The sequence below is a fragment of the Antechinus flavipes genome, chromosome 4, assembly GCF_016432865.1.
Source record: "Antechinus flavipes isolate AdamAnt ecotype Samford, QLD, Australia chromosome 4, AdamAnt_v2, whole genome shotgun sequence".
Taxonomy (NCBI): domain Eukaryota; kingdom Metazoa; phylum Chordata; class Mammalia; order Dasyuromorphia; family Dasyuridae; genus Antechinus; species Antechinus flavipes.
The window spans coordinates 135,120,596-135,144,962 of NC_067401.1; the positions used below are offsets into that span (position 1 = coordinate 135,120,596).

General features: G+C 44.9%; 1 protein-coding gene and 2 non-coding genes across 3 annotated transcripts in view; 1 reads left to right on the plus strand and 2 right to left on the minus strand.

Annotated features, from left to right (window-relative positions):
- LASP1 (LIM and SH3 protein 1) overlaps positions 1–17,929 on the minus strand; it is a 60,532-nt gene extending 42,603 nt beyond the window's left edge. Inside the window, exons 1-2 of the mRNA XM_051994644.1 lie at positions 17,676–17,929; positions 7,303–7,397 (exon numbers count right to left, since the gene is read on the minus strand). Of these exons, the coding sequence (XP_051850604.1) occupies positions 7,303–7,397; positions 17,676–17,744 (164 nt within the window). The 5' untranslated portion in view covers positions 17,745–17,929. The remainder of the gene's footprint in view (positions 1–7,302; positions 7,398–17,675) is intronic.
- Positions 17,930–18,479: 550 nt separating this feature from the next.
- On the plus strand, positions 18,480–18,551 carry TRNAC-GCA (transfer RNA cysteine (anticodon GCA)). Its single transcript has one exon. It is a non-coding gene; the product is annotated as a tRNA-Cys (tRNA).
- A 3,545-nt stretch (positions 18,552–22,096) lies between these two features.
- TRNAC-GCA (transfer RNA cysteine (anticodon GCA)) lies at positions 22,097–22,168 on the minus strand. The gene has a single exon. It is a non-coding gene; the product is annotated as a tRNA-Cys (tRNA).
- Positions 22,169–24,367: the final 2,199 nt, after the last annotated feature.

Sequence of the window (24,367 nt, forward strand, 5' to 3'; positions counted from 1 at the left end):
ACCATTATGTATAAAGGATGACTATAATAAGAATTGGCTGAACAAACTCTCAAAATTACTTCTAATTGGAAAAACCTGATTCTTTGGGTGTGAGAAGGGGCATTTCATAAGCTATTCTAGTTATTTGGGAAGTTATGCTGGTTTGTATGAGCTTGCTATCCCATGACATAAATCTCTCACTAACCCCTTCAGCTCCAAAAAGATTAGCAGCCCTGAGTTATAGCTTCCATTCAAGGTCAGACAATTTCCCAGTCAAAGCTTCACCTTGTTGAACTTCCTCAGTTATATCCCCTAAAAACAGAGAAGTTTGAGGAAGGGAGAGGGAAGAGCTAAGCCAAGGTTTCCCACCCAAAGGCCCCAGGGAAAATATTTGAGTAAAGGGGAAGAGAGTCAAAGAGGGAAGGGTGGATCAGGAAGCAGCGTGGGACTGCTTGTTAACTTCCAAAATCAAAGGACACAAACATGACTCCGATGCTTTCTATCTCTGTGACTTCAGACAGGGGATGACTTCCCCAGAGAGCCTCTAACTTTCATCTCTCAGTCTACATTCAGTGAGTTTCTCCCTCCTTTCACTAATACCTTACCCCTCTCTTCCTGAGCCCCTAACAGACTCTCCCAGAACATACCATGAATTTCTAAGAAATCAGAACAAGGCGACAGAGGGAAAGGCAAGCCAGAGGATGCTCCTCCAACAGACTGGCTGCCCCAGCTAATCCCAAATGGAGCTTATCCCCCTGAACTAACATCTCTTTTCTCCCTCAGTTCTCCCTTTGGTCTGCCTTTTTCCCATGTGGGTTTCTTGGGGCCATTAAGTATCAGGTCTGGCTGGGTTAGGTTCAGGCTATTTTATAAGTGAGAAAACTGGGGTCACAAGACTAGTAGTCAGTGGCTATGTCACAACTAGAACTAAGGCTCCTTCCTCCCATTCTCCCCCATCTATCCCTAGAGTTGCCTCCCCTTTTCCTAATAATGTTATTATCAATTTAAAACTCAGGAGTCATAGAATCCAACGCTCCCCCCTTCATTTTAGATAACAAAAATGATGTGACTTGCCCAAGATGATAGAACTATTATTAGTAGCAGAATCAGAACTAATAAAAATAATGAATAGTTCACATTTATATAGTCTTAAAATGTCTGCAAAGCACTTTCCCTCATGGTCTCATTTGAGCTTCCCAACAACCTGGCAGGTAGATATTATGATTCCCATTTTATAGAGGAAGAAGCTGAGGGCATGTGACTCTTAATCTAGCCACTCTTTCTCTGATCCACATTCTCTAAGTTCCTCTTGTCCCACCCACCAGGTTTGTTGACCGAGCTATGTCCCCCAAAGCAGCAAACCATCTCCTTTCCCAATTATTTATAGATCAAACAGGGGAGGGAAGCACAAGCTCATTCTACACTTCCCCCTCCCCGCCATGACAGCTTGTTTCTGGGCTTGTGGTAAAGAAGAGTAAACTGATATACCCCATTTGCAAAGATTCTCAGAGAGGGCCTGTGTGTGAACCTCCCTTTAAGAAAACTCAGTACACAGAATTCCTGCCAGATGAATGACTTGAGAAAGGGGAGGATTGTAAAAGATTCTCTGCTCTAGACCCATCTTCCCCCACCCTGACACCTTTAAAATACAATCCTTCGTACCAACAATTTATATTCACACAAACTTTTCAGGGCCTTCTCTCTATAAACCTATGTATAGCCAGCCAGCTTCATCCCCGTGTGTACAAGGATGTGTGTCTTACACCTCTGGGAGTGATAAAATCCGATGTGAGAACAAGCAGGAGGCTTCTCTTCCAATATATACATATATATATGTATGTACGGGGAAAACTTGGCGTAGGCTATATATACACACAAACACACACACGTGTGTGTATATATGTATATACATGTATATCTGTGTGTAAAGATACATATGGAGGAAAACTCGACATAGGCCATATTGGAATATATATATACATATATGTGTGTGTGTGTATAGGAGGGAAAATTTGGCATAGTCTATATTGGACTATGCACACACACACATACACATACTATATACACACACACATCTGGGTATATGTGTGCGTATATATATATTCATATTCCAACAGAGCCTCCGTGAAGTTTCCCTGTACACCTCCCCTCCCCCAGCTTCTCTGGGAACACACTTGGATGTGCCATCACAGACGGGAAGTCTCAGGGCCCAGGGACGCTCGCTGTTGGCAGGGAGCCAATGCTGCTAGTTTGGTTTCTTCCCCCCGCCCCCCAAATTTGAAGAAACTGAAGAGGCCTTTTTGTCGATTGAGACATTTTCCAGAAGCCACATCCCAAGCCTGTGAAGTCAACAGGAGAAGGAAGAAAAAGCGCCTCTCTTGCAGCTCCTTCCCACCAACCCCCACCTCCAAGGCTCCCCTCAAAGATTTGGGCTCCTCTGGGGCCTGGGAGTCTGGCCAGGGAATCCTTCTATCCATTCATCTCTCCTCCCAACACAGGAGGGTGGGACGCATCCCACTCCTACCGACGGGCTGCACTGAGGAATGGTGTCTGCTTGCCCTTGCTCTGGCATAAGGCTGATTGGATGTAAACTGTCAAGTTCGGCCCAGAATGGGAAAATCGGGTCATGGGGCTGGACCCAAAGCCTCCCAAGATGCTGAAGGTCTATGGGCTGAGCAAAGGGAAACAAAGAAGTCACTGCTATTTCTTTCCCCCGGGGAGAGGGAGTAGTAGGAAAGCAGGAGGAGAGATGACAGCCTGTACTTAGCCCAAATGAACCAGAGACAGAGGCTTTCTGGAGTCAGCATCCTGGCAAGTGGGCAACAGAACCCACAGGCTTCCTCCCAAAGCTGGAAGATCTACCAAGGGATCCATGCTCCATTTGCTACCTGTATGACTTTAAGCAAGTAATTCATCCTATCTGGTCTCAATGCCTACCCCGTAAAGGAAGGGATTGCACTCAGTAGTCCTGAAGTTCTTTCCCAGCTTTTAAATTCACAATCCCATGAAAGCGCACAGCTCCAATTCTTGGGGAGCTCCTCCCTGGGGGCAGAAGCAAGGATAGTAGAAAAATACTCTCTCTAACAGACAACAGAGCCCAGTGATGAACATTTCCCTGTTTGAACTTTCCTGGAGACGAAGGAACAGCATCTGGGAGACAAGCTTAGAGCTGAAGAGCCTCCGAATTAGCTAGTGCTCCAATCCTATCAGAAAACAAAGCTAGATGCTAGAATCTTCTGCATCCTGGGAGAAGGGCTGGTGGGGCAGGAAAAGATGGTTCATATATATCTCCCACCCTTGAAGAAAAAGGGTGGAGGTAAAAGTATGGAAAATTTACTTTTGCCTAAAATTTATACAGTGCCTCAGACATTCCGAATAAACCTAAGTCCAGAGGCTCCTGAAACACTGGTAGCAAAGAACTGTTAAGTTCTGGGGAGGGTTTTGGAGGGGAATGATGGTTTAAATTTCTGGAGACTCAGAATCAGAATCTAAGAATTAGGATAATAGGACCTCCTTCTCGTGAGGGGCAGAATCAGCTGATAGGATTAAGGCTGGCAAGGTGGTTCCCTTCCTCCAGCTCAGGGCCTGGGCAAAAGGAAGAAGAAAAGAGGGAAAAAAGCTTGCTGTCTGGCCCAGAGCCAGGGGTGAGACAAGAGACCTCTGTGCTCTGTGCTCTGTCGGGTTATAGGATTCAGCTAAGGAAATGGAATAGCTTCTTGTCCTCCTCCTCCTCCCCCTAAACAGCCAGTTGGGCCCCCACTGACATTTCAGCATCCTTCAGGTCCTGATGCTACTGTCCTAGCCCAGTGAGGAGAATAAATCACAGAATCCGCTGAGAATGAGAAAAAACAAAGCCTAAGTCACCCACCATCAACACTTATGGAGTTCTTAAATAGGGGACACTTCTCAGAAGACTGTATCAGTACAAAATAAGACATTGTCTTAGGAGAGGAGCTCAGAGGCTGTTTCAGCCAGGACCTCCATCAGACAAAAACACCCAGTCATCGATGAGTTAACTGCTCTTTCTCCCCCCACCCCCCCCACCCCCCATGCTGGGAGGAAGCTGCTGAAAACCAGAGCCTCTACTAGACTTGTGTGAGCCCTGAAGAATGTGAAGAATGTCCCATTTCCCTTTTGGGGGGGGGGGGGGTGTCGAAGAGGAGAGGCTTACTAGGAAAGAAGAGGAAGCTGGAGGGGGAAGAATAAGGGCAGTTGGGAGGGGGTGGAGAGAGACCACCCCTCTCCCTTCTAGTCTCCAATCATCAGAAAAGAATTTTTATCCCCAGAAATTAAATGGGGAAACGACTTAGAATGATATGGGGAAACAACTTAGAACTATGTATTTCTTATAATGCAGAAAGGGGTCCCCTCCATACAAACAAATTTCCCAAGTCCCCACCACTTCTCCCAAGCACATTTTGCCTACAATAAGCCTCTCTATTTACATCCTGTGATACGAAAAGGTGCCCGGCCCAAGCCAGGAATTAAGACTGAATGACTGGTCCTCTGCCTCAAATAACCCCATCCCCACCCCATCTCACCTCATCCCAAGAAGGGTACCATCCCAAGAGAAGTAAACACCCTAGCCTAATGCCAGAGGGATCACAGCAGCTTGCTTTTAATCAGGAAAACCTAGGTATGGGTCATACCTACTATATACTAGTTATGTGACCACAGGCAAGTCAGTTAACTCTAATATAGCAGTACTGGGAGGAAAAAGACCGCTATCCCTTCTCCCTCCCCCCCAAATCCTAGGTAAACACAATCTCCAGACTTTAAGTGACGCTGAAACCATATATTATACAAGAGTTGACAATCTATACTGATTGTAAGGACTTTCTCCACACCCATGAAAATACAGATCTGGTCTTCCCTCCCACCCAGTATAGTGCCTTGCTGGATAAGTTCATTAAGCTGAACTGAAACTGGACTTCCTTCCCCCAAATTGGGATGGGACAATTTCAAGTCAAGCTCTCTCCTGGTATTAATTAGCCTAGAAGACCCTGAACCTCAGCCTCTTTCCCCCAGGCCTCTTAGCAAAGGGAAACCCCAGAATCCTAAACTATCCACTACAGAAATGGGAAAACAGGGTTTTTCTTAAGAATTAACTATTAATGCTTGCCATCTAGGAGAGGGGTGGGGGGAAGGAGGGGAAAATCTGAAACACAAGGTTATGCAAAGGTCAATATTGAAAAATCATCCACGCATATGTTTTGAAAATCAAAAATTAAAAAAAAAAATTAAAAAAGAGTTAACTATTAAGAGGTAAGCTCTACCCAACCCACTGGCCCATTAAAAAAAAAAAAAAATCCACAGGCCTCTAGAGAGAACGCTGCTAGTGCTAGCTGTGGAAATGAGAAAAAATATCTAACAGATAATAACAATTCAGATTCTATAACATACCCCTCACCCTAGATTTATAAAGTACTTCTCTCACATTAAGTTTTTTATTATAGTGAAAAAAAATTTCACTATAATGTCCCCATTTTGCACATGATAAAAGAGCATGGAAATATAACCTCTCCAGGATCACAGGACTGGGAAATAGTGGAGCAACCATTTAAATCTAGTACCATATTTTCTCCTAGGTCATGCCCTAGATCAATGGTGTCAAATAGAAATGGGGGCCACCAATTTGCATAAGAAGGATCTCAGCAGGCCATATATTGACTGAGAAAACCACCTAGTAATATCATCTATGTTTTATTGTATCTTCATTGATTTTTGCAACATATTTCCCAATTACATTTTAATCTAATTTCTGTGGCACAGGAATGTTGCAGACCACATGCAGCTGGTACATTTGATACCTCTGCCCTAGATAACTGCTTTGTTAATAATGGGGATGGTGTGTACAGGCAGAGCAGGGCACCCCTTCATCCCCAACTAAGGGGGAAAAACCCAACATTTTTTATTCCATATTTATGTTGAGCCAGTTTTCTTCAATTTCCTCTAGGCAAGAAATACATCTGGCTACTAAGACTTAGGAAAATGGAAGTTTTAACTTGCTCCGTTTTTCTGAGCTGGGCTAGTTCTCCCTCCCAAGTCTAGTGGCCTTCCACTCCTTGGGACTCACTTTACAGGTGCTGAACTTAGTGAGGACATGGACTGGCTTTCTCCCAACTGAATTCAAAAGACCCAGCAGTCTCCGCCTACCCAGCTGGAGAGATCATAGGGATTTACCTTCATATCTGGTTACTGTGTGTGCATATGTATGTTTGTGTACACACTCCCACACATGTGTCCCTACCCATGTGTACAAATACACACATGTGTATGTATATAAATGCATGTATGCATTGGGGCTTGCTGAATGAGCAGTCCTTGTAGTGGAAGGAAGAATGATCACATCAGAAAGTTTGAGTTGGAAATACACTTGGAGATCATCTCCTAAATCGCTGTTTTTCCAAGAAGCTGGTAAATGGGAAGTGACATGATGGAGAGGCAGATTCAGAGATGACAGACACTTCTGGTCCTCAGTCTCCAAACCCAAGCTTCTCTCTACTGCACTGCAATGATAACAGGTCAGCTAAAAGCAAAGGAAGAAGGGAGAGGATAGAAAAGGGCTCTTCCTCCACACAAGACTTGAATAGCAACAGCCAAGGAAAAACACCCACAGGAAAAACACACTCTCTCTGTATCTGTCTGTCTATCTGTCTCTCTTGTCAGCCCTCCCCAGACACAGACTTCTCTTCTGAGACATAATAGTCACTGGTTCCAGGGAGAGGGAAGGGGTACACTTCACCAGCACCCCACTGAAATGAGGGGCTAAGTGGAAGAAATGGTGATGGGCAGAAACACAGGCTACCAGGAAGACAGGAAATTGGGGTAAGGGGGTGCTGTTAATATGGAGGATAAAGGGGCAGAAATAGAGAAGGGAGTTTTCTGAAATAGAGGAGGTTTGCATAAGATGTTCCAGGCCACAGGGAGTCTGTGTATCAGAGGGAAGAAAGGGGAGATAAGAAGAAACTAAGGAACAAGCCAAAGGGAAAGCGTAAATGTGCCTTGCAAACACTCAACCTGACTGCACTCAAACACATATTCCAATAAAATAGCCCAAATGTCATTTCTTTCTGTCTCTCATTCTTCCTTTCCTCTTTCACTTATTTTCTTTTCTTCCCTCTTTCCTTTTCTCCTTTTTCCTGTTTTTTTTCCTTTCTTTTCTTTCCCCTTTTTCCCCTCCCTCTTTTCCTCCTTTTCTTTCTTCTTCTTGTCTCCCCCCCTTTTCTTTCTCTCCTTTCCTTCTCCTTTTCTCTCCCTCTCCCCTCTGTTCTGCCCTTTTCCTTCCCTCTCCCTCCCCACTTCCTGGAGCCCTGTACTCACGCATTGCAATAGGGTTTCTTCTCGTAGCCCTTGTAGTTCTTCATATTCAGTGTCATCTTGCAGGTCTCACAGTGGAAGCATGCTTTGTGCCAGTACTGTGGGCAAGGAGAAAGAAGATGGGCTGAAACAAAGTTCAGAATACCTTCCTAGGAGAAGGTAATCTTCTCCCTTCTCTAAAAATTACAACTAATGTCGGGGCAAAAAGACCTTGCTTCTCATTCACTGGGTGGGAAAAATACATTGAACAGATGAGCCACTGGCATAGGTTTTTGTTGCTTTCTGGGGAAAAGAGTAACAGGTAAAACCCTGAGGATATTTCATTTCACAGGGTCTCCTCTCAGCAGAGTAGCATACAGCATTGGGTTTAGAGCCAGAGGGATCTGGGTTCAAGTGCAGTTTCTGCGGTGAAACCACAGGCAAGATGCTTGAATTTCCTCTTCTGCCAACATGAAAAGCAATGAATTAAATCTAAGAGAACTTAAGGGGTTTTTGTGCCATGGGACTTTTGGCAATCGGTGAAGCCTTAGAGAATAATTTTCAGAATAAATTTTTTAATGCATAAAATAAAACATATAGGACTACAAAGAAATTATATTGCAACACAAATACCACCGTATTAAGAAAACACGTTCCCAGACCACTGGACTAGATGGCTTTTCAATGGTTTCTCCTGGTCCTAAATCAGTCCTTCAGACAGGAAACAAGCAGCTGGCAGTAGTGATCTTCCCAGTCTCCCATACCTGAGCAGGCTGGGAGGCACAGCAGGGAATTCTACATTAGGGAGAAGATCACTGCCAAGTACATTCACACTCCCATTTATATAGCCAAAGCAATTTATACATTTACCAGTAAGAGCCAAAACGCCTTCTCAAAAACTGACCCAGTGGAGCTAACAGAAGGCAGAAGAAGGGTAAAACAGACTTAGGTGATCAGACCCCAAGGAAAGGGGAAGCTCTCTAAGAGGATCTCAAGTACCTTTCTACTCAGAATCTCTAAGGAAAGTTGGAGATGGAAGGAACCTACTGGTCTAATGTTTCAGAGAAGGAAGTCTAGAGTGCAAATTCAGCCTTGGATACTTACAATGTGGCAAGTCACTTAACCCTGCCTGCCTCAGTTTCTTCATTTGTAAAATGACCTGGAGAAGGAAATGGCAAATCTCTTGGAGTATCTTTGCCAAGAGAACCCCAAACGGGATCACAGAATCAGCCATGACAAAAATGACTGAACAATAACCTCAAAGAGGCTCAGTGAGATCTAACAGCAGGACCAAGACTCACATAATTAAGGAATGGCACTGCTTGGTCTCCTGCCTCCTACAAGTCAGAGCACAAAATAAGTGCCTGAGTACTAAGGGGACAGTGTGGGGAGAAGGGAGGACAAAGTACCATTTTCACATGGTTTTCTAAGTCCAGATACTTCCCAGCAAAACTGGCCCCCTGAAGAAGAGAGCAATGCCCCATCAGTAGCTCCCCACCCCCAGCTTGTCCAAGTGCCACCAGCCCTTCGAGTACTAATTGTTTATGCAAAGCTAAAGGCTCAGTTGCTAAGAAGCAACTGCTAGGGAGGAAGGGGCAGCTTCTTTCTCTTGGATCAGACTCAAAAAGGGAAAGCAGTGAGCAGCCCTGTCAAGAGAGCCCTATCTTCTGGTCCAGGTCACAAAGTCCAAGTTCCTGGCAGGAAAAAGCCCTCAGTGCCAGTCAGGTTTACTAAGGGGATTCTCTCCCAGGGGAGAGAATAAAAGTGGGTGAGGGCAGGCAGGGTGGGAGCTCAGGAGAAGGACTTCAGTGGGATATGGACAAAAGAACCCTGGGTCCCAGCTAAGTCTACAAACATTTATTAAACACCTTCATTTAGTTATATCCTGCTCTTCCTGCTGTCATCAGGGATTTTCTTAACAAATTCACTGGACTCGTTTGCCATTTCCTTTTTTCATCTCATTTCACAGATGACAACACTAAGGCAAAATTAAGTGACTTATCCAGCTAATAAGTGTCTAAGGTCACATTTGAATTTAGGAAAATGGGTCTTCCTGACTCTAGTCTTGGTACTCTATACATTGTGCCCCCTGCTTTTATTAAGCACCTACTATGTGTCAAGTAGGACCCAGAAGAAGGCCTGGCACTCTATACAGTGTACCCTCTAACTGCCCTCATTGAGTACCAATGATGAGGGATAGATATGGGGTACCTAAATGAAATTAGGATTAATTGAGGTCTAGAGGCAGGTTTGGGATACAGGGAGTCAAATAGAGTTCCCCTGCAATCCCTTTGGATTCGGCTCAAGGATATGGAGTTAAATGAGGTCTAGTGGAGGCACAAGTCCCCAATAAAAGCATATATTGGCCCGAAAAGCTAGATTGATAAGAGGTTTATTATGGGGTTTGGAAGTAAAGTTAAAGTAGAGTTAAGGAAATAGGCGAAGGTAGAGATAAGAAAGGCACCGGAAATAGGGTTTCCCCAGGTGGACAGAGGGTCCTGACATGCTAGACATAAGGTTGGCATGATTGGGACCTCTCCTAAGAGGGGGTTCCAGGTTGGCCCTTTTTATAATGGGAGATTTAGCTAGAGGGGCCTGTGGGTGTGGCCCCAAAAATGGCTCAGGATATGGGTGGGGCTGGGACAGTTCCGGATCTTCTATTGGAATTCAAAGAGACCAGGATTTGTGAATCAAAAGGTCTTTGATTGATAATTACATTAACTAGGAGGGATTGGGAATCAGAAAGCAAGGAATCTTAAAGGGGCCACACCCACATCACCTACTAGGTGCCAAATAGGGGCCCCATAGATAGAGGACCAGGCCTGAAGGCAGGAAGGCTCATCTCCCCCAAGTTCAAATCTGGCTTTAGACACTAGGTTAAGTTAGCAAGTCATTTAACCTATTTGCTTTAAAGCACTGAAGAAAGAAATGGCAAACCACTCTGGTATCTTTGGCAAGAAAGCCCCATGGGTTGCCCTGATCACAAAAATGGGCCAAGAGCTAGAGATACAAAAAAGGGCTCTCAAGAAAGTCATAATCTGATGGGGTGGGGAAGTGGGCATAACCATAAAGTAACTATGTACATGCAAGATAGAGGACGAACTGGAAATAATCTCAGGAGAAGGCACACTGAAGATAAGCGCGCCTCAGCAGTTCATTTTTCTGGAGTCTCAGTGCATCATCCGAACACCAGAGTTGGGCTGAGGGGATCTGAGACCCCTTTCGCCTGCTCTGACATATTACAGGAATAGTAAACGTCTTCCCATTTACAGCCTTATCTCGTTCCCCCCTCCCTCCCATCTCTCTTAAATCAGTCTCTAAAGTAGTCTACTGGGCCCATCTCACCCAGCCTTGGTTCCCACATCTACTGTGGGGGATCTGGATCAGGGACAGCAAGGACAAGAGAGATGGATGGAAAAACCGGGGAAGGGCTGTTGGGGAGACAGTCCAGAGTTGCAGAGGCTGGAACAATGTAACTGAGTTGAAATTCCTGGCTGGGGAGAGAGTCAAACCAGATACAAAAGAGATGTAAATCCCAGCAATAGCTTTCCCTAGTTTACTGCCAACAGAGGGGCCTCCACAGGGACTGACCTTTGGGCTCCCGGCCCTCAGGCAAGTAAGGTCTTTTCCCTTCCCCCTTCCATTGGGATTCAGGAGAGCTAGGTCTTTTAAATGCCTTGCTTTGAATTTCATTCCTCCTAAATAAAATTTAAAGGTTGAACTAAATTAGGAGGTTGGACTAAAAACAGCATCTTCACATTTATTTTGTGGCCCTTCTTCCCTGGGACTCGGATGGGGGAGAATCCTAGCTAAAGAGGGGCTGCTACCAGAAGCCAAAGTAGGCCAAAAGCCAAATCTTCAGTCTGCCAGCTCTGGATCTGACAGCTCCCCTTCTTCCAGAACCATTCTCAAGAGAGCAGTCAACTGATACCCTGAAAGTAAATGGAAACGCCCCTCAATACCCAGAGGTATTTGCTTTTTAATAGGGAGACTCCCAAAGAAATCTCCGAGATCCAAAGGAATCTCTCCAGATGCCCCTAGTCTCCTAAAAGGCCCAGAGGGATAAGGGAGCACTGAAGATACTGGCTCTGGCTGGAGTCACCATAACCACAAGTCAGCTTTGTCAAGCCAAGGAAATTAGGATGGATTCCCAAAGCTCCTGAAGTTTCAGGAGCAGCTAGTAGATAAAGCTTCATTCTTGAAGTCAAGAGGACCGAGTCTGAATCTGAAGTCAAGAGGACCCAGACTTTAACAGCTGTGTGACCCCAACAATCCCCCCCCAAAAATTTACTATGTCCTGGCTTTGTTCCTTTTACAAGGTAATCTACCATGCCCCCTAAAATGTTTTCACTTCTCACTTCTATGACTCAGTTGCCTACATTTCCTTCAAGATTTAACTCAAGCGACAGATAAAATGTGGATAGAGGACTGACCCAAAATTTAAAAGGACTTGAGTTCAAATGCAGCCTTAGACATTTAATACTTATTAGCTGTGTGACACTGCTTCCCCCCTTCCCCCAAAAAAGAAAAAGATTTAGCCTAAGTCCTACCTTCTACAAGAAACTTTTCCTGATCTTCCCCTCCCCCACCTGACTGGTAGCTAGAACCTTCCTCTCTCTACAGAAATTAACTCCCAACTACAAAAGTTCACTCATTTATCTAGTTATTTCTATGTTATCTCCCTCATTAGAATGAGAGAGCTAGCTTTTATCTTTATCTCCTGGCAAAGAGTATAGTGAAAATTTAAGGACTGAATGACTTGATTACCTTAGAGTCTCATCTCTATCTACTTCAATTCAATTTCTGCATCACTAAAACCAAGCAGAAAATACTTTGTAAGCCATAAATTCTATAAGTGTCTGGAAGGCAGGGAATGGTTTCATTCTTTTTTTTCTCCCTCAGGGATTAGCACAAAGCCAGTTTTATGCTAGGTGCTTAATAAATGCTAGAACTGAAATTATTCTCTATCATCTTTATCTTCCCAAGAAAAAGAAAGAAAATAAGAAAGAATGAGAGAGAGAGGAAGAAAAGGAAGAAAAAAAGAAAGAGAATGAGAAAGGGAAAGGAGGGAGAAAGGAAGAAAGAAAAGAAAAAGAGAAAACCGGGCAGGTTATAACTTGGCCCCCTGGAAAAGGGATCACCCTCTTCCCTCACAATATCCCCCCCACATCCTCTAGCCCCCTTAGAGGGAGGTATTGGCCCAGTGCCCCGATTCCGACACCACCCAGTCAGAAGGTCTTTGCCAATGCCCCTGCTTGGGGCCCCTCCTCCTCTCCAAAGACAAGCCTGCCAGGAAAAACATTCTCCAAAATCCAGACCGTGACCCACTTTCTCACACACATACACACAGAAACACCCAGTGACCTAGGACTTTTGGACCAGGACTCCCACTCCCCCCTCCCCATCCCAGGTGTTCTTTCTACCTTAGCCCTCCCCCCTCCCCCGGATGTCCAGCCACTAATAGGAGCACCCAGGAGTTGAGAAAAGCATGTTTCTAAGGAAAATAAAGGGTAAGATATAAGGGAAGAAAAAACCAGGCTGGGGATAGAATCATTGACATCCCATCTTTGTGACAAGGAAGACAGGGTCTCCCACAGTCAGGATGTTACTATTCAGCCCTTTCCAGGTTTAAGAACAATTTTTAACAAAATGATGAGCAAGATGTTGCTGAAGCTTTTGGTCTAATTCTTCCCCATCCCATATGGGAATGTGAAAAGCGTAACTCAGTTCTATTTGGCTAAAGGAAGGGATTAGTTAGGGTAGGGCCATAACCAAACTGAGATCCAAGTCCAGGTCTCAACACCTCCAAAAAGAACCCATGGAAGAAAAATCAGCAATCACTTGGATGTTGGTGTGTTTTAGATTTTTGGAGAAGAGTGTGAGTAGAGTAGAGAGGGGGCTCCCAGGCTATGTTGAAAGAATGACCCTAAGACAGTCAGGGAACTAGAGGGGAGCCCACAAAAAGCTCCATCTCCCCTGGCCTCCAGGCACTACACTACCCAAGTGCCTTCTTCAGAAAGCAGTTTCCCTTTCTTTAAGGGTATCAGACTTTCATGAACTTAGTCCCATGACTCTTAGGGGGCAAAGTCCGTCTAAGAATACAACAAATCCCTCCTTATTTTAAATTGAGTCCATTGTTTCCTTCTAGTTCTCATGGGTAGGAACTCCTTAGACTAAAGTTAATGGTCCAGCAGGGCCCTTCATTCCACAACCTCTTCCCTTCCCAGGGCCTCTCATGGAGGCTTCAAGGCTTCTCAAAGACTTTCTGCGTAGCTTGTTTTGGCATTACCAAATGAGATATTTCTAAAGTGCCTAGCACCGTGCCAGCCATCGAGAAATCAATTTATAAATGTCCCTTTCCCCTTCTGACAATGGCTCCACAACTCTTCTGAGTCCCATTAACACCAGTACTGTTCGTACCAAAAAAGAACTAAATAATTTGCAAGAGTTAAAAGCAGGAGAAAGGCTTGCTCCAGAAGACTTCTGTGGTCTTCAGTTTCCAGATGGAGGAATCCCCTTTCCACATACCTAATACCTATTGGCTAGGCAATGACTCACAGCTAGGGCATGAAGCCTGACCCTCCCCTTCCCATGCCCCCGGGAAACAAACTTTCCTTCCCCTACCAGAGCCTACAGTATGCATTCAATCTCAGAAATCACCAATTTAGCTTAGTTTTCAAGGAAAACTAGATAAAAGAGCCTGCCCAAATGGACCTTTTGTTAACCAACTAGTACAATGATTATTATAATGAATGATTAATGTCTCAGTCTCCCAGATCTCAGTACTTTTTCCCAGTCTAGGCTCAGGAAACAATAAGGCCTCTACTCAAGTCAGTTTACATTAAAGAAAATGGGAAGGGATTTGGGGAGTGGGGGGAGGGGGAGAAAAACGGGGAAGGAAAGAGACTGATATTTAAAGTGACTCTAGGTCTTAGAAAAGTCAGACTTCAGCCTTGAGGCATCCCCGAAAACAACTTTTGCTCTCTCTATTGAGCCACTCCCTCCCAACTATGGCCTCAAAGATAAAGAGTCCTAAACTCTAAAGGAAAAATTGAGGAGGGGAAGGGAAATCTTCCCTTTACTTTTTCATATTCTTCTTGCTTTTAAGAAACTACGCCTTTCTCTTTTAAGTTTTCCACAGTATCTGAACCCAAAGTCAGGTAGAGAATCTGAGAAAGAACCAGCTGGGGATGGAAGAGAAAAAAGGGAATGAACATTGGAGGTTCAAAGTCCCTTTCACCCCAGGTATTAAAAACTCTGCCACATTCGTGGTTATAGTCTGAGGACTAGGCCAGAGCCTTGAAGTTCTCTTAAATATATTAAGGAACCAGGACAGAGGGTGGCAAGCCTCCTTCCTTATATCCTAAATAAGAGAGGGAGTATTATTCCTCTCTAGAGATCTTCTTGTTCCTTCCTCTGCTTCTAGACTAAATTACCTTCCCCATATCTAAGGGAAAAAGATTTCACTCTCTTTTAAAGGTGCAAGGCAAACTCCTCGGGGTTACCCTTCACCACAGGGGGAGATAGAACCAAAATGAGCTCTCACTCCCCAAATGGAAACCTACAGAGTTTTAGACCACTTCTCCCATCCCATCCTCTCTCTACTAATAGGAGACATGGAAAGTTAGAGCCTATGTTGCAGGAACTAAAACATACACTGTGTTACAGCTTGAAGAGAGGCATTTATTTATTCCATGCCAGTTTTCAAGTCCAGCTGCTTTCAAGGACCCACTCTGGGAGCAGGGAGGGGGAAATAGCTTGCACTTGACCACTAGGGAAGCCAGGATCCTCTAAACTGTTCATTCAACTTCTGGCTTTCTTCAAAGTCCACCTTGGTACATAAGATGGGTCAGAGAGGCAAAGGGATATAATCTTTTTGCCACCTTTGATCTGGAGGAGACAGTAATAGAGGTTGTGAGCTTTCACAAAGGGGAGGAGGTATAAGGAAGAGATACAGGGTCTTCCCAAATACAAGACTAAAGTTAGGTGAACTTCCTCTTCCAGTCAAGGAAAAGGAGCATCAGGAGAGGGCCAATTTAGAAGCCAGGAGGAACACAGGGCACTTTCTGGAACTCTCTATTCCTGACCTTACTTTTCCTTCCTCCCACTCACTAAGCAAAAAAGGCTCTCTCAGTTCCTCCAAACTGGCTGAGTTGGGCTCAGGGAACCAAGAGCACCTTGCAACTCAGCACTGTATTAAGTGGGCATATCTTCTCAAGAGACATGACCTTCCCTCCCCAAAACACTCTCTAACTCCTAATACACAAGGAGCAAACTTACAGAGGCCTACTGGCCAGCTAGTTCAACTCCCTCATTTTACAGATTTAAAAAATTGAGGCGCCAGGAAGGTTCCAGGTCTTTGTCCAAGGTCACATAGTAGTAACTGTCCAGCTGCATTAGAACCCAGTTCACCTGATGTAGAACTAGGGTTCTTTTCCCTACATTCCTGTCTGCCACCCCTTCTTAGAAGGAAAGGGCCAGAAATAAATCCCTATAAAATCTACTCGACACACACCCCAAATGTCAGGTTAGGGTACAAAGGATCTCAATTCTCATTAGATTTCTCCCCTCAGGGTGTCCAATCTAACTGTAAGACACCCACTCACCAGGGTATAGGAGAGGTACAGAAGCAGAACTCTCCCTTAACCCCACTTTTCCCCCCCAGCAGCTTCCCATCCCTCCAGGCCCTGGCAGGGACACCAGCCCCCAGAGCTCCAAGGAAGTTCTGGTGGAATGGAGAACTTCATCCCCTCACCCTCTGACTCAGGGACCAAAGGGACAGCAAGGAAGTCAGAGCAGGAAGGGGGAGGAGGGAAAGGGGAAGAAACAAAGTGTCCACAGAGCTATCCCTGCCCTTCCAAAAGAAAAATCAGCCAAAGTCCCAGAACAAACTTGGCCTGGAAATCCCAGCCCAACCCGGCTGCCCCTCCCCTCCCCCAGTCCCCCAAAGAACAGTTCTGGGGCAAAAATGAGAAGACATGGAACAGTGAGGCCTGAAAAAGGGAGAGGAGGGGAGGGGGAAGAAGAGATAGGAACCGAAGGTAAGGGACTAGGACAAAGGCACATTCCCAAGGTCGTCAGGTGGACGTGGCTCCAGGGAAACTACCTGGAGGGAGGAAAGGGAAGTGTGGGGACATGTTGGATTTCCTAAATAGACCTCGCAGAAGAGCGAGGAGGAACCCAGAATTGGAAACACAACCATTCCACCTCCCCACCCAAGCCCCAAAAGAGACTAATGGGAATCAGATGAGCAAGTTAAGGTATTGGGGGGAGGGGAGATTTTATAAAGGCCACCCCCGTGTGAAGGAATTTCCAAAAGGCCACTTTCTCTCCCAACACCGTTCTCCCCAATTTCTTAGGTTTCCCTTAGACTCCGCCAGCCCTGGCCCCCGACACCCTCCCCACTCGCTACCTCCTGAACAATCAGTTCACTCTTTGTTCTACAACCGAGCTCCCTGACCCCACCTGAGGACAACCGCCCCCCCACTCCATTCTTCCACTCATCTCCATCTACACCAACGGGGCATCCAAAGGGCCTAGTCACAGTCCCTTGCACCAGGCTGCAACTAGTTTGAGGGTTTTACCCCTTGGGGGGTAAGAGGAAGTCAAGAGGAGCGAGTTCTGAACCTGGGGATGGGGGTGGGGGTGCTTCAGGCTGCCTCTCCTTAGTAGAGGCTCTTATCTAGGGACCCCCTCTTTTGCCCACAAACAAATACTGGCGGAAGCCCATCCTTGTGCTCTCAGTCTCCATCGCTGGCCCCCAGGTACAGCCTAGAAATTGGGCAGAGGTCAGACACCCAAAAGGGATAGTGTAACGGAGCCCCCCAGTCTCTGCCCCGCCCCCCTCCCCCCAGTCCGGCGCTTCCGCCTACTTGGCGCTCAGCGCGGTAGAGGGAGCGGCTCCTTCCCGGGGCCCGGGGGGAGCCCGGGGATGAGGGGTTCAAGTGTGATCCCCGAAAGTCCTGCAGTCCGGTTCCCCTACTCCTCCCTTTAGCAACTAGAGCCTCTCCTCAATCCCAAACCCACGCCGCCTCCCAGAGCGGCCCCTGGACAAGCATGAACGCCCCCCAAAGAGAGACCCCACGAATAGAAGTATCCAGCCCCCAGCCCTGAATCCCAACACCTGGAGCACGGGGTGCTCTCAGCCAGGGTGGGTACCCTTTCCCACAGAGATCCTGCTCTCCACGTCCCCTTTCCGCTCCCTTAAATTGTCCGAGCTGGGGGAAGGGGGAAGGCGCCCCCTCAGCCGGTCCAGGACCCCGCAGCGGAGGCTGCACGCAGCGGCCGGGCTCCGGCAGTCCTCCTCTCGGAGCCCCGCCCGGCTCGCTGGGATGCAGCCCGGGGGGGCAGCCTGGCGGCGGTGGCAGCAGCAGTGGCGGCGGCGGCAGCTAGCTCACCTTGTCCAAACAGTTCACCTTCTCCGTGGGGTACACGATCTTGCCACACCGGGCGCAATTGGGGTTCATGGTGGCGTGCGGAGCGGGCCGGGGGCGCCCAAGCTCGCGAGTCTGGTGCTCTCCTTCCTTCCTTTCCCTCCTTCCCCAGGCGAGCTGGGTGTTGCAGCGGTGGCGGCAGCGGCTGGAGCTAGGGAACTGGCCTCCGCCTCCGCCCTGCTTCCCCTAATAAACACGGCCGGGAGGAGGGGCTGCACCGGGGCGGGGAGCGCGCGGCCGCCGCCGCCGACACGGGGACGCGCTCCGAGAGGAGCCCGGGAGCGAGCGAGGCGCGCTCACGAGGCGCGCTTAAGGGGAAGCGCGGGGGCGAGCTCAGGAGAAGAGAAGAGAGGGGAGAGGGGCTGAAGGGGGCGGGGCGGCGACCCCAGGGAGTCCAGAGCACACACGCGTACACATACTCACACACACCCACGCTGAGTTCATGAGTAGTTAAGGAGAGGTCCTTTGTCCCCACCCCCATAAATTGGGGTGTGCTTCGGGGGAGGGGGGGAGGTCTCTCCCTGTCACGCCCCTCCAGCAGCTGCTCAACCAAACCGCAACTGCACCTTGCGCCTTCTGAGACCGAGATCTCTGTCAGATCAGGAACTTTACCCCAACCTTCAAGAACTCTCCCAAAAGCCACTTTTGCAGGATTCAAGCTAACTTCTGGTTTTCCTCTCCCGCCCACCCCACATGGTCTGTAGCTGTAGCAGTAACGACCATTTTTCATGGCTGAAAAGAGTTACTTCCAAACCCTCGAGCAGCGTTGGGGGTATAGCTCAGTGGTAGAGCATTTGACTGCAGATCAAGAGGTCCCTGGTTCAAATCCGGGTGCCCCCTTCGGTAATTTTCTTTTCCTATGGAATTTATTATAGATGGGATCCGGGCTCAAGAACCCGGTCTTAAAATGACGCCATTAGGTTCGAAGAAAAAGGGAAAGAATGCTGGACACTTTTATTGCTTCCGTAATTGTGGATGAATAAATCTGCCTGAAAAATTTATTCTCTTTGGCTTTATTCCTGGAGAGGGAGGGAATCAAGCATGGACCTTGCACTCCCTCCAGTTCAAAGGTTTTGGAACTACAGAGCTACCTTGCAAATCTGCCGCAAGCCCTCCATTCCGAGGACCGGGTGGAAGACGTAGAGGATCAGGGGTTGGGTGGATGAGTGGACCAAACATTTTTCCCGATTATCTATGGCCTGGAGACCAAATTGCGCTTCTCCACGAAATCCACGGGAAAGAACAAACTTCTGTTCACCTTCCACTTCTTCCCATTCTCTCTAAATACCCCTCTCTCTCTCTCTTCTTAGTGGCAGATGAAGAGGATTCAGTGACGGTTTGAAGTTTCACTTGCTCCTAATTAGTCAGTCAACCTACATTAAACGTCTACTGTGTGCTAGTCACAGTGCTAAACGCTGAAGGAAAGAAGGGAGGGAGAGAGGGAAGAAAGAAAGAAAGGAGGAAAGAAAGGAAGGAAGGAGGAAAGAAAGGAAGGAAGGAGGAAAGAAAGAAACAAAGAAAGAAAAAAGAAAGAAAGAAATAAGAAGGAAGGAAGGAAGGAAGGAAGGAAGGAAGGAAGGAAGGAAGGAAGGAAGGAAGGAAGGAAGGAAGGAAGGAAGGAAGGAAGGAAGGAAGGAAGGAAGGAAGAAAAAGAGAAAAAGCCTTCACCCACAAGGAGTTTATATTCTAATGGTGAGACAATCTGAAAACCTGCAAAAAGATATAAGTGGGATAGATTGGAAATCATCTCAGGAGGAAGGCTGTATTTGTCCTCCTTTCTCGAAGAGGACCATATCTATCTATCATTAAGAAAAACTGGGAAAGGTAGAAGATGGAATTTTAGCTGACACTTTTGAAGGAAGCTAGGAGATGGAGATGAGAAAGAAAAGAGCTTGCGTTCAATTTAACAGCCTAGGAAAAGTAAAAAGTATCATGCAGACACAAAGCATTTATTGTTACTATGTTGTAATTATTTCATTTAAAATTTCAGATAAATCAAATGCCAACTCATTAAAATGTTAAAGTGTTTTTTAATCTCATCACTACCACCTACTGCTGGAATGGCAATTGACTGCTTATATGGTTATAATTCTTATCCAGAGGAAACACTAGAAGAGAGGGAAGTGAGAAAACCTAGATCCTCTGTAATCACTATTTTTTCTCCAAATGCTTTTTTTACCCCCAAAAAAGGGAAAAAATAAGGGAAGGAGTAGCGCATGCTTCCTAGGTTAGAGGTCACCGCGTTATTTTAAATCCAGAGCAAGACTGTCATCTCTCACCCTACCCATGGGAATGTGAAGCTGCATTCTTTCCATTCTCATCACTTTCCACCCAAACGTCGGGGGGGAAAAAATGAAGCTCCTCAAAATACCCTCCCATTCTATTAGGAAAAACGCCCTCTCAACCCTATAAGGAGAACCAATATATCCAGCAGAACCATAGGGACCTGACTTCTGAAATTGAAAATCAAGAGTGGCTAATTATCTTGTAAAAATCATTCATAATTCGTCCAGGTGCTTTTGCTTTTCTACTCCCCCAATTCTCCAAAGCACATAAACTCATGATCTCATCATTTAGGAGGTAGAAATTGTTCCTCTGACCTCCACCCCTTAAGAGGTGTTGCTCTTTACCTACTCCCTTAACAATATTCCTGGTGGGGTTTGAGAATTGCAGAATTACTTTACCTGGGAACCGAAGTATGTTTCCCTTCTCCCTTTCCTGGTCTTTTCCCAAAGCCAAGTTCACAGAAGTATGAGAAGGACCCAGAGTTAATCAATATTATGTGCCTTCTCCTCTAACTCTTCTGATTTCAATAAAGACTAAAAGAAAAATATGCTAGGATACAATAATTAATGTATATTATAAAATTGTGTTAAGACAAACAAAGAACAGTTCCTGACCTCAAGGAACTTACATTCTTTTTTTTTTTTTTAATTGAAGCTTTTTATTTTCAAAACATATGTAAAGATAAATTTTCACCATTAACCCTTGCAAAATCTTGTTTTCCAATTTCCCTCCCTTTTCCCCCCTAACTGCTCCCCTAGATAGCAAGTAATCCAATATATGTTAAACATGTAAAAATATATGTGAATCCAATATAGGCATGCCTATTTATACAATTATCTTACTGCACAAGAAAATCAGATCAAAAAGGAAAAAAATGAGAAAGAAAATAAAATTTAAGCAAACAACAAAAGAAGTGAAAATGCTACGTTGTGATTCACACTCAGTTTCCACAGTCCTCTCTCTGGGTGTATTTGGCTCTCTTAATCACAAAATCGTTGGAACTGGCCTGAATTGTCTCATTGTTGAAGAGCCATATCCCTCAGAATTGATCATCTTATAATCTTTCTGTTGCCCTGTACAATGATCAAGGAACTTACGTTCTATAGAGAAAACAATTTTGTTCAGTCGTTTTAGTCGTGTCCAGCTCTTCCCGATTCCCCTTGGACTTTTCTTGGCAAAATTACTGAAGTGGTTTTCCATTTCCTTCTCATTTTACAGGTGAGGAAAGGGAGGCAAACAGGTTAAGTGACTTGTCCAGAGTCAACCAGCTAGTGTCTTAGGCTGGATCCAGGCCTAGTACTCTATCCACTTCACCACCTAGCTGCCCATCACACACATTTTCATATTATAGTTTTAGATACACAGATTAATAAATCTGTGGACTTTGAAACAGGATTTATATGCATAAAACTTTGATATACTTATACCATTTTATAAAATAGATTTCCTTTACACATATAATATGCATATATTGTATACACACACACACATATTTATATTTATTTGTGTTGGCTACAAAAGGCCAACATGTAGATAAAGTGCAGTGTCTTAGAAAAGCAGAAGAGCATGCATCCCCACATACTTAGTTTAGGTGAAGGAGGAGGGAGAAGGAGGGAGATGTGTAACAAAAATTTAAAACTACAATGCACTCTTGATTATTATTATGACTATTTTCTATAGTTGTCAAAGCATTCCCTCCCCTCCCCCTGTCCAGGAGCCTGGTGACCTAGGTCTAAGTCCAAGCAAATGCGGCTCTGATTCTTGTAATTCAAGGAATACAGTCTGCCCGACTTTGGCCCCATCTTCTCCAAACACTCGGAGAAATACTGGGGATGGGGGGAGGTAGAGGGGGTGGGAATCTGGTGGGTCCGGACTAGGACTAGAACAATCAAATTGAAGAGTTATAGAACCGCGGGTTTCCCAATTCCGCTCAGCCTTATTTCAGGTCTACGAGACCATTTGTTCTGTTTCAATCGATTACAGAATTCACACTCGGTCGGTTTTCATGTTTGCGTTGGAATTGGCTTTGGGTTTTCCTGTTTCCAGGGGTTTGATTTAGTATGTGAAATCTGCTAACGAAAACGCAAAAGCGAAGACCCAGGGGGCACCCGGATTTGAACCGGGGACCTCTTGATCTGCAGTCAAATGCTCTACCACTGAGCTATACCCCCTCTGCTGGTAAATCCCACGCAATCGCCTTCCTGCAGCTGTAAAAAACCTTGTGCTAAATTTTCTCCGTCTGAAAAGATAGATTTTTTTCCCTCAAATATTAGTTTTCCTAATGTTTGAGCTAGATCTAAAATTCCAACCCTAAAATCACAGATTTTTAAAAATATTAGTTTCATTTCCAATATACCCAAATTAAAGATAAAAATCCCTATTCCGTCCGACTCACAAGATCTTGTGAGAACATCTGAGATTAGGAAGGATTTATAAATTGTAAAGAGAACAGATAAGGTATTATCAAACGACTTCTCTGGTTTTCTCTTCTGGAACCCGGCCATCTTTCTTCCTCTGGGTACTAGCAAAATAAAAAAAAATTTTTTTCCTCAGGACTAGACAGATGTTGTTTCTCACGATGTCTGCCGAAGAAAACAAAATCTGAGCTTCGGAGCAAAATAATCCTATTAAATATATAGTTGCTTTTTGCCTATTTTGCAGATGAAAAAATTAAGACAGGCCATCAAGTCTTAAAGAACTACAGATCACCAAACTTGCACGCAGTGTCTCTTTCTTTTTAAGAAGCAACAAATTCAGTGACTTAAACCAAAAGAGAGAGAAAAGACTTGAATTACTTCCTCTCAGTCTGAGACAGAAAAAACTTTATACTATGGTTACATAGCAAGTAAGGGAATGGCTTTGTGTAACTCAGTCAGCTATTCACTTATTATGTACTGAGACCATTTAATCCAAAAGGAAGAATAATATAAAGAATGTGAACCAATTCAGAGAGACAGATAACTAGTAATATAGGTGATAATTACTAGAGAATGGAGACCATCAAACTGAGCTAGAGAGGAGGGAGGGAAGGAGGGAAAGAAGGAGAAAGGAAGAGAAGGAAGGAGGGAGGGAGGGAAGGAAAGAGGGAAGAAAGGAGGAAAGGAGGGAGGAAGGGAGGGAAAGGGGGAAGAAGGGAGGAAGGGAAAGGGGAGGGAGGGAGGGAAAGGGGAAAGGAAGGAAGGAAAGAGGAAGGGAGGGAGAGAGAGAAGGAAGGAAGGAAGAAGGGAGGGAGGGAGGGATGAATGGATGAGCCTTTATTACTTGCTTACAGTGTGCAAAGTGCTGGGATCAAACTGCCAAAGAATGAATTATTTTATAGAGCAAGAAAAAATAATAACAAAAATCATCTGGAAGAACAAAGAAAATCAAAATCGAAGAAAGTCTAATACTACCAGATTTCAAATTACATTATAAAGTGGTTATCATCAAAACAAATCTGATAGAAGATAAGAAAGTGGTGATTAGTGGAATAGATTAGCTATGCAATGTACATTAGTAAATGGTCATAGTAATCTAATGTTTGATTAAAGATTTAAACTTTGATGGCAAGAACTTACTTTTGAACAAAAACTGCTGGAAAAAAACAGAAAATAACCTGGCAAGAACATCTCACACCATATACCAAGATCAGCTCAAAATGAACATATTTACCTATAAAAGGTGATAACATAAGCAAATTAGAGGAGCAAGGGGAAAAATTTTGTCAGATCTATGAATGATGGAAGAATTTATGATCAATAGATACTTTTACTTCATAGGAAGTAAAATGGATACTTTTAATTACATTGAATTAACAATATTTTGTATAGATAAAAGCAATGTAGCCAGGGAACCAAAAGAGAAGAGAAATTAGTTTCAAGAAGGGATCAGATATTGTAAAAGAACAGAAATTGGGAAGAATGTTGGTTTTTATAAATTTTTTTGTAAACTTTGGGAGAGCAGTTATACTAAAATGGAGGGGATAAGAAAAGAATGAGCAGCAAAGAAATAATTATCAAAATTTTAGAGACTTGTACATATCTAAGCTAAGGTGAAGAAGGAAAAACTGACAATCACAGGAGAAGAGATTTGGATTTGGACATCTAGTCCAACCTTCAACCTCCTCCTTTACTGAGGGGCTAGAGGGAGGCAATTAGGAAAGAGAGACACTGACCCAGACCCAGACACAGAGAGGAGATAACTATGAAGGAAGGAGGAATAAGATCACCAGACTTATAAAGGACACCTCTTCCTCTGAGATAAAAAAAGATTTATATATAGGGAGAAAGATTTGCAAGTAGAGATGAAGATACAACACCTGATTATTTGGGTATCAGGAAAATTAAATTGTAGGCCTTGTGCCAAAAGTGAAAGATGGGGAGGGATGGGGC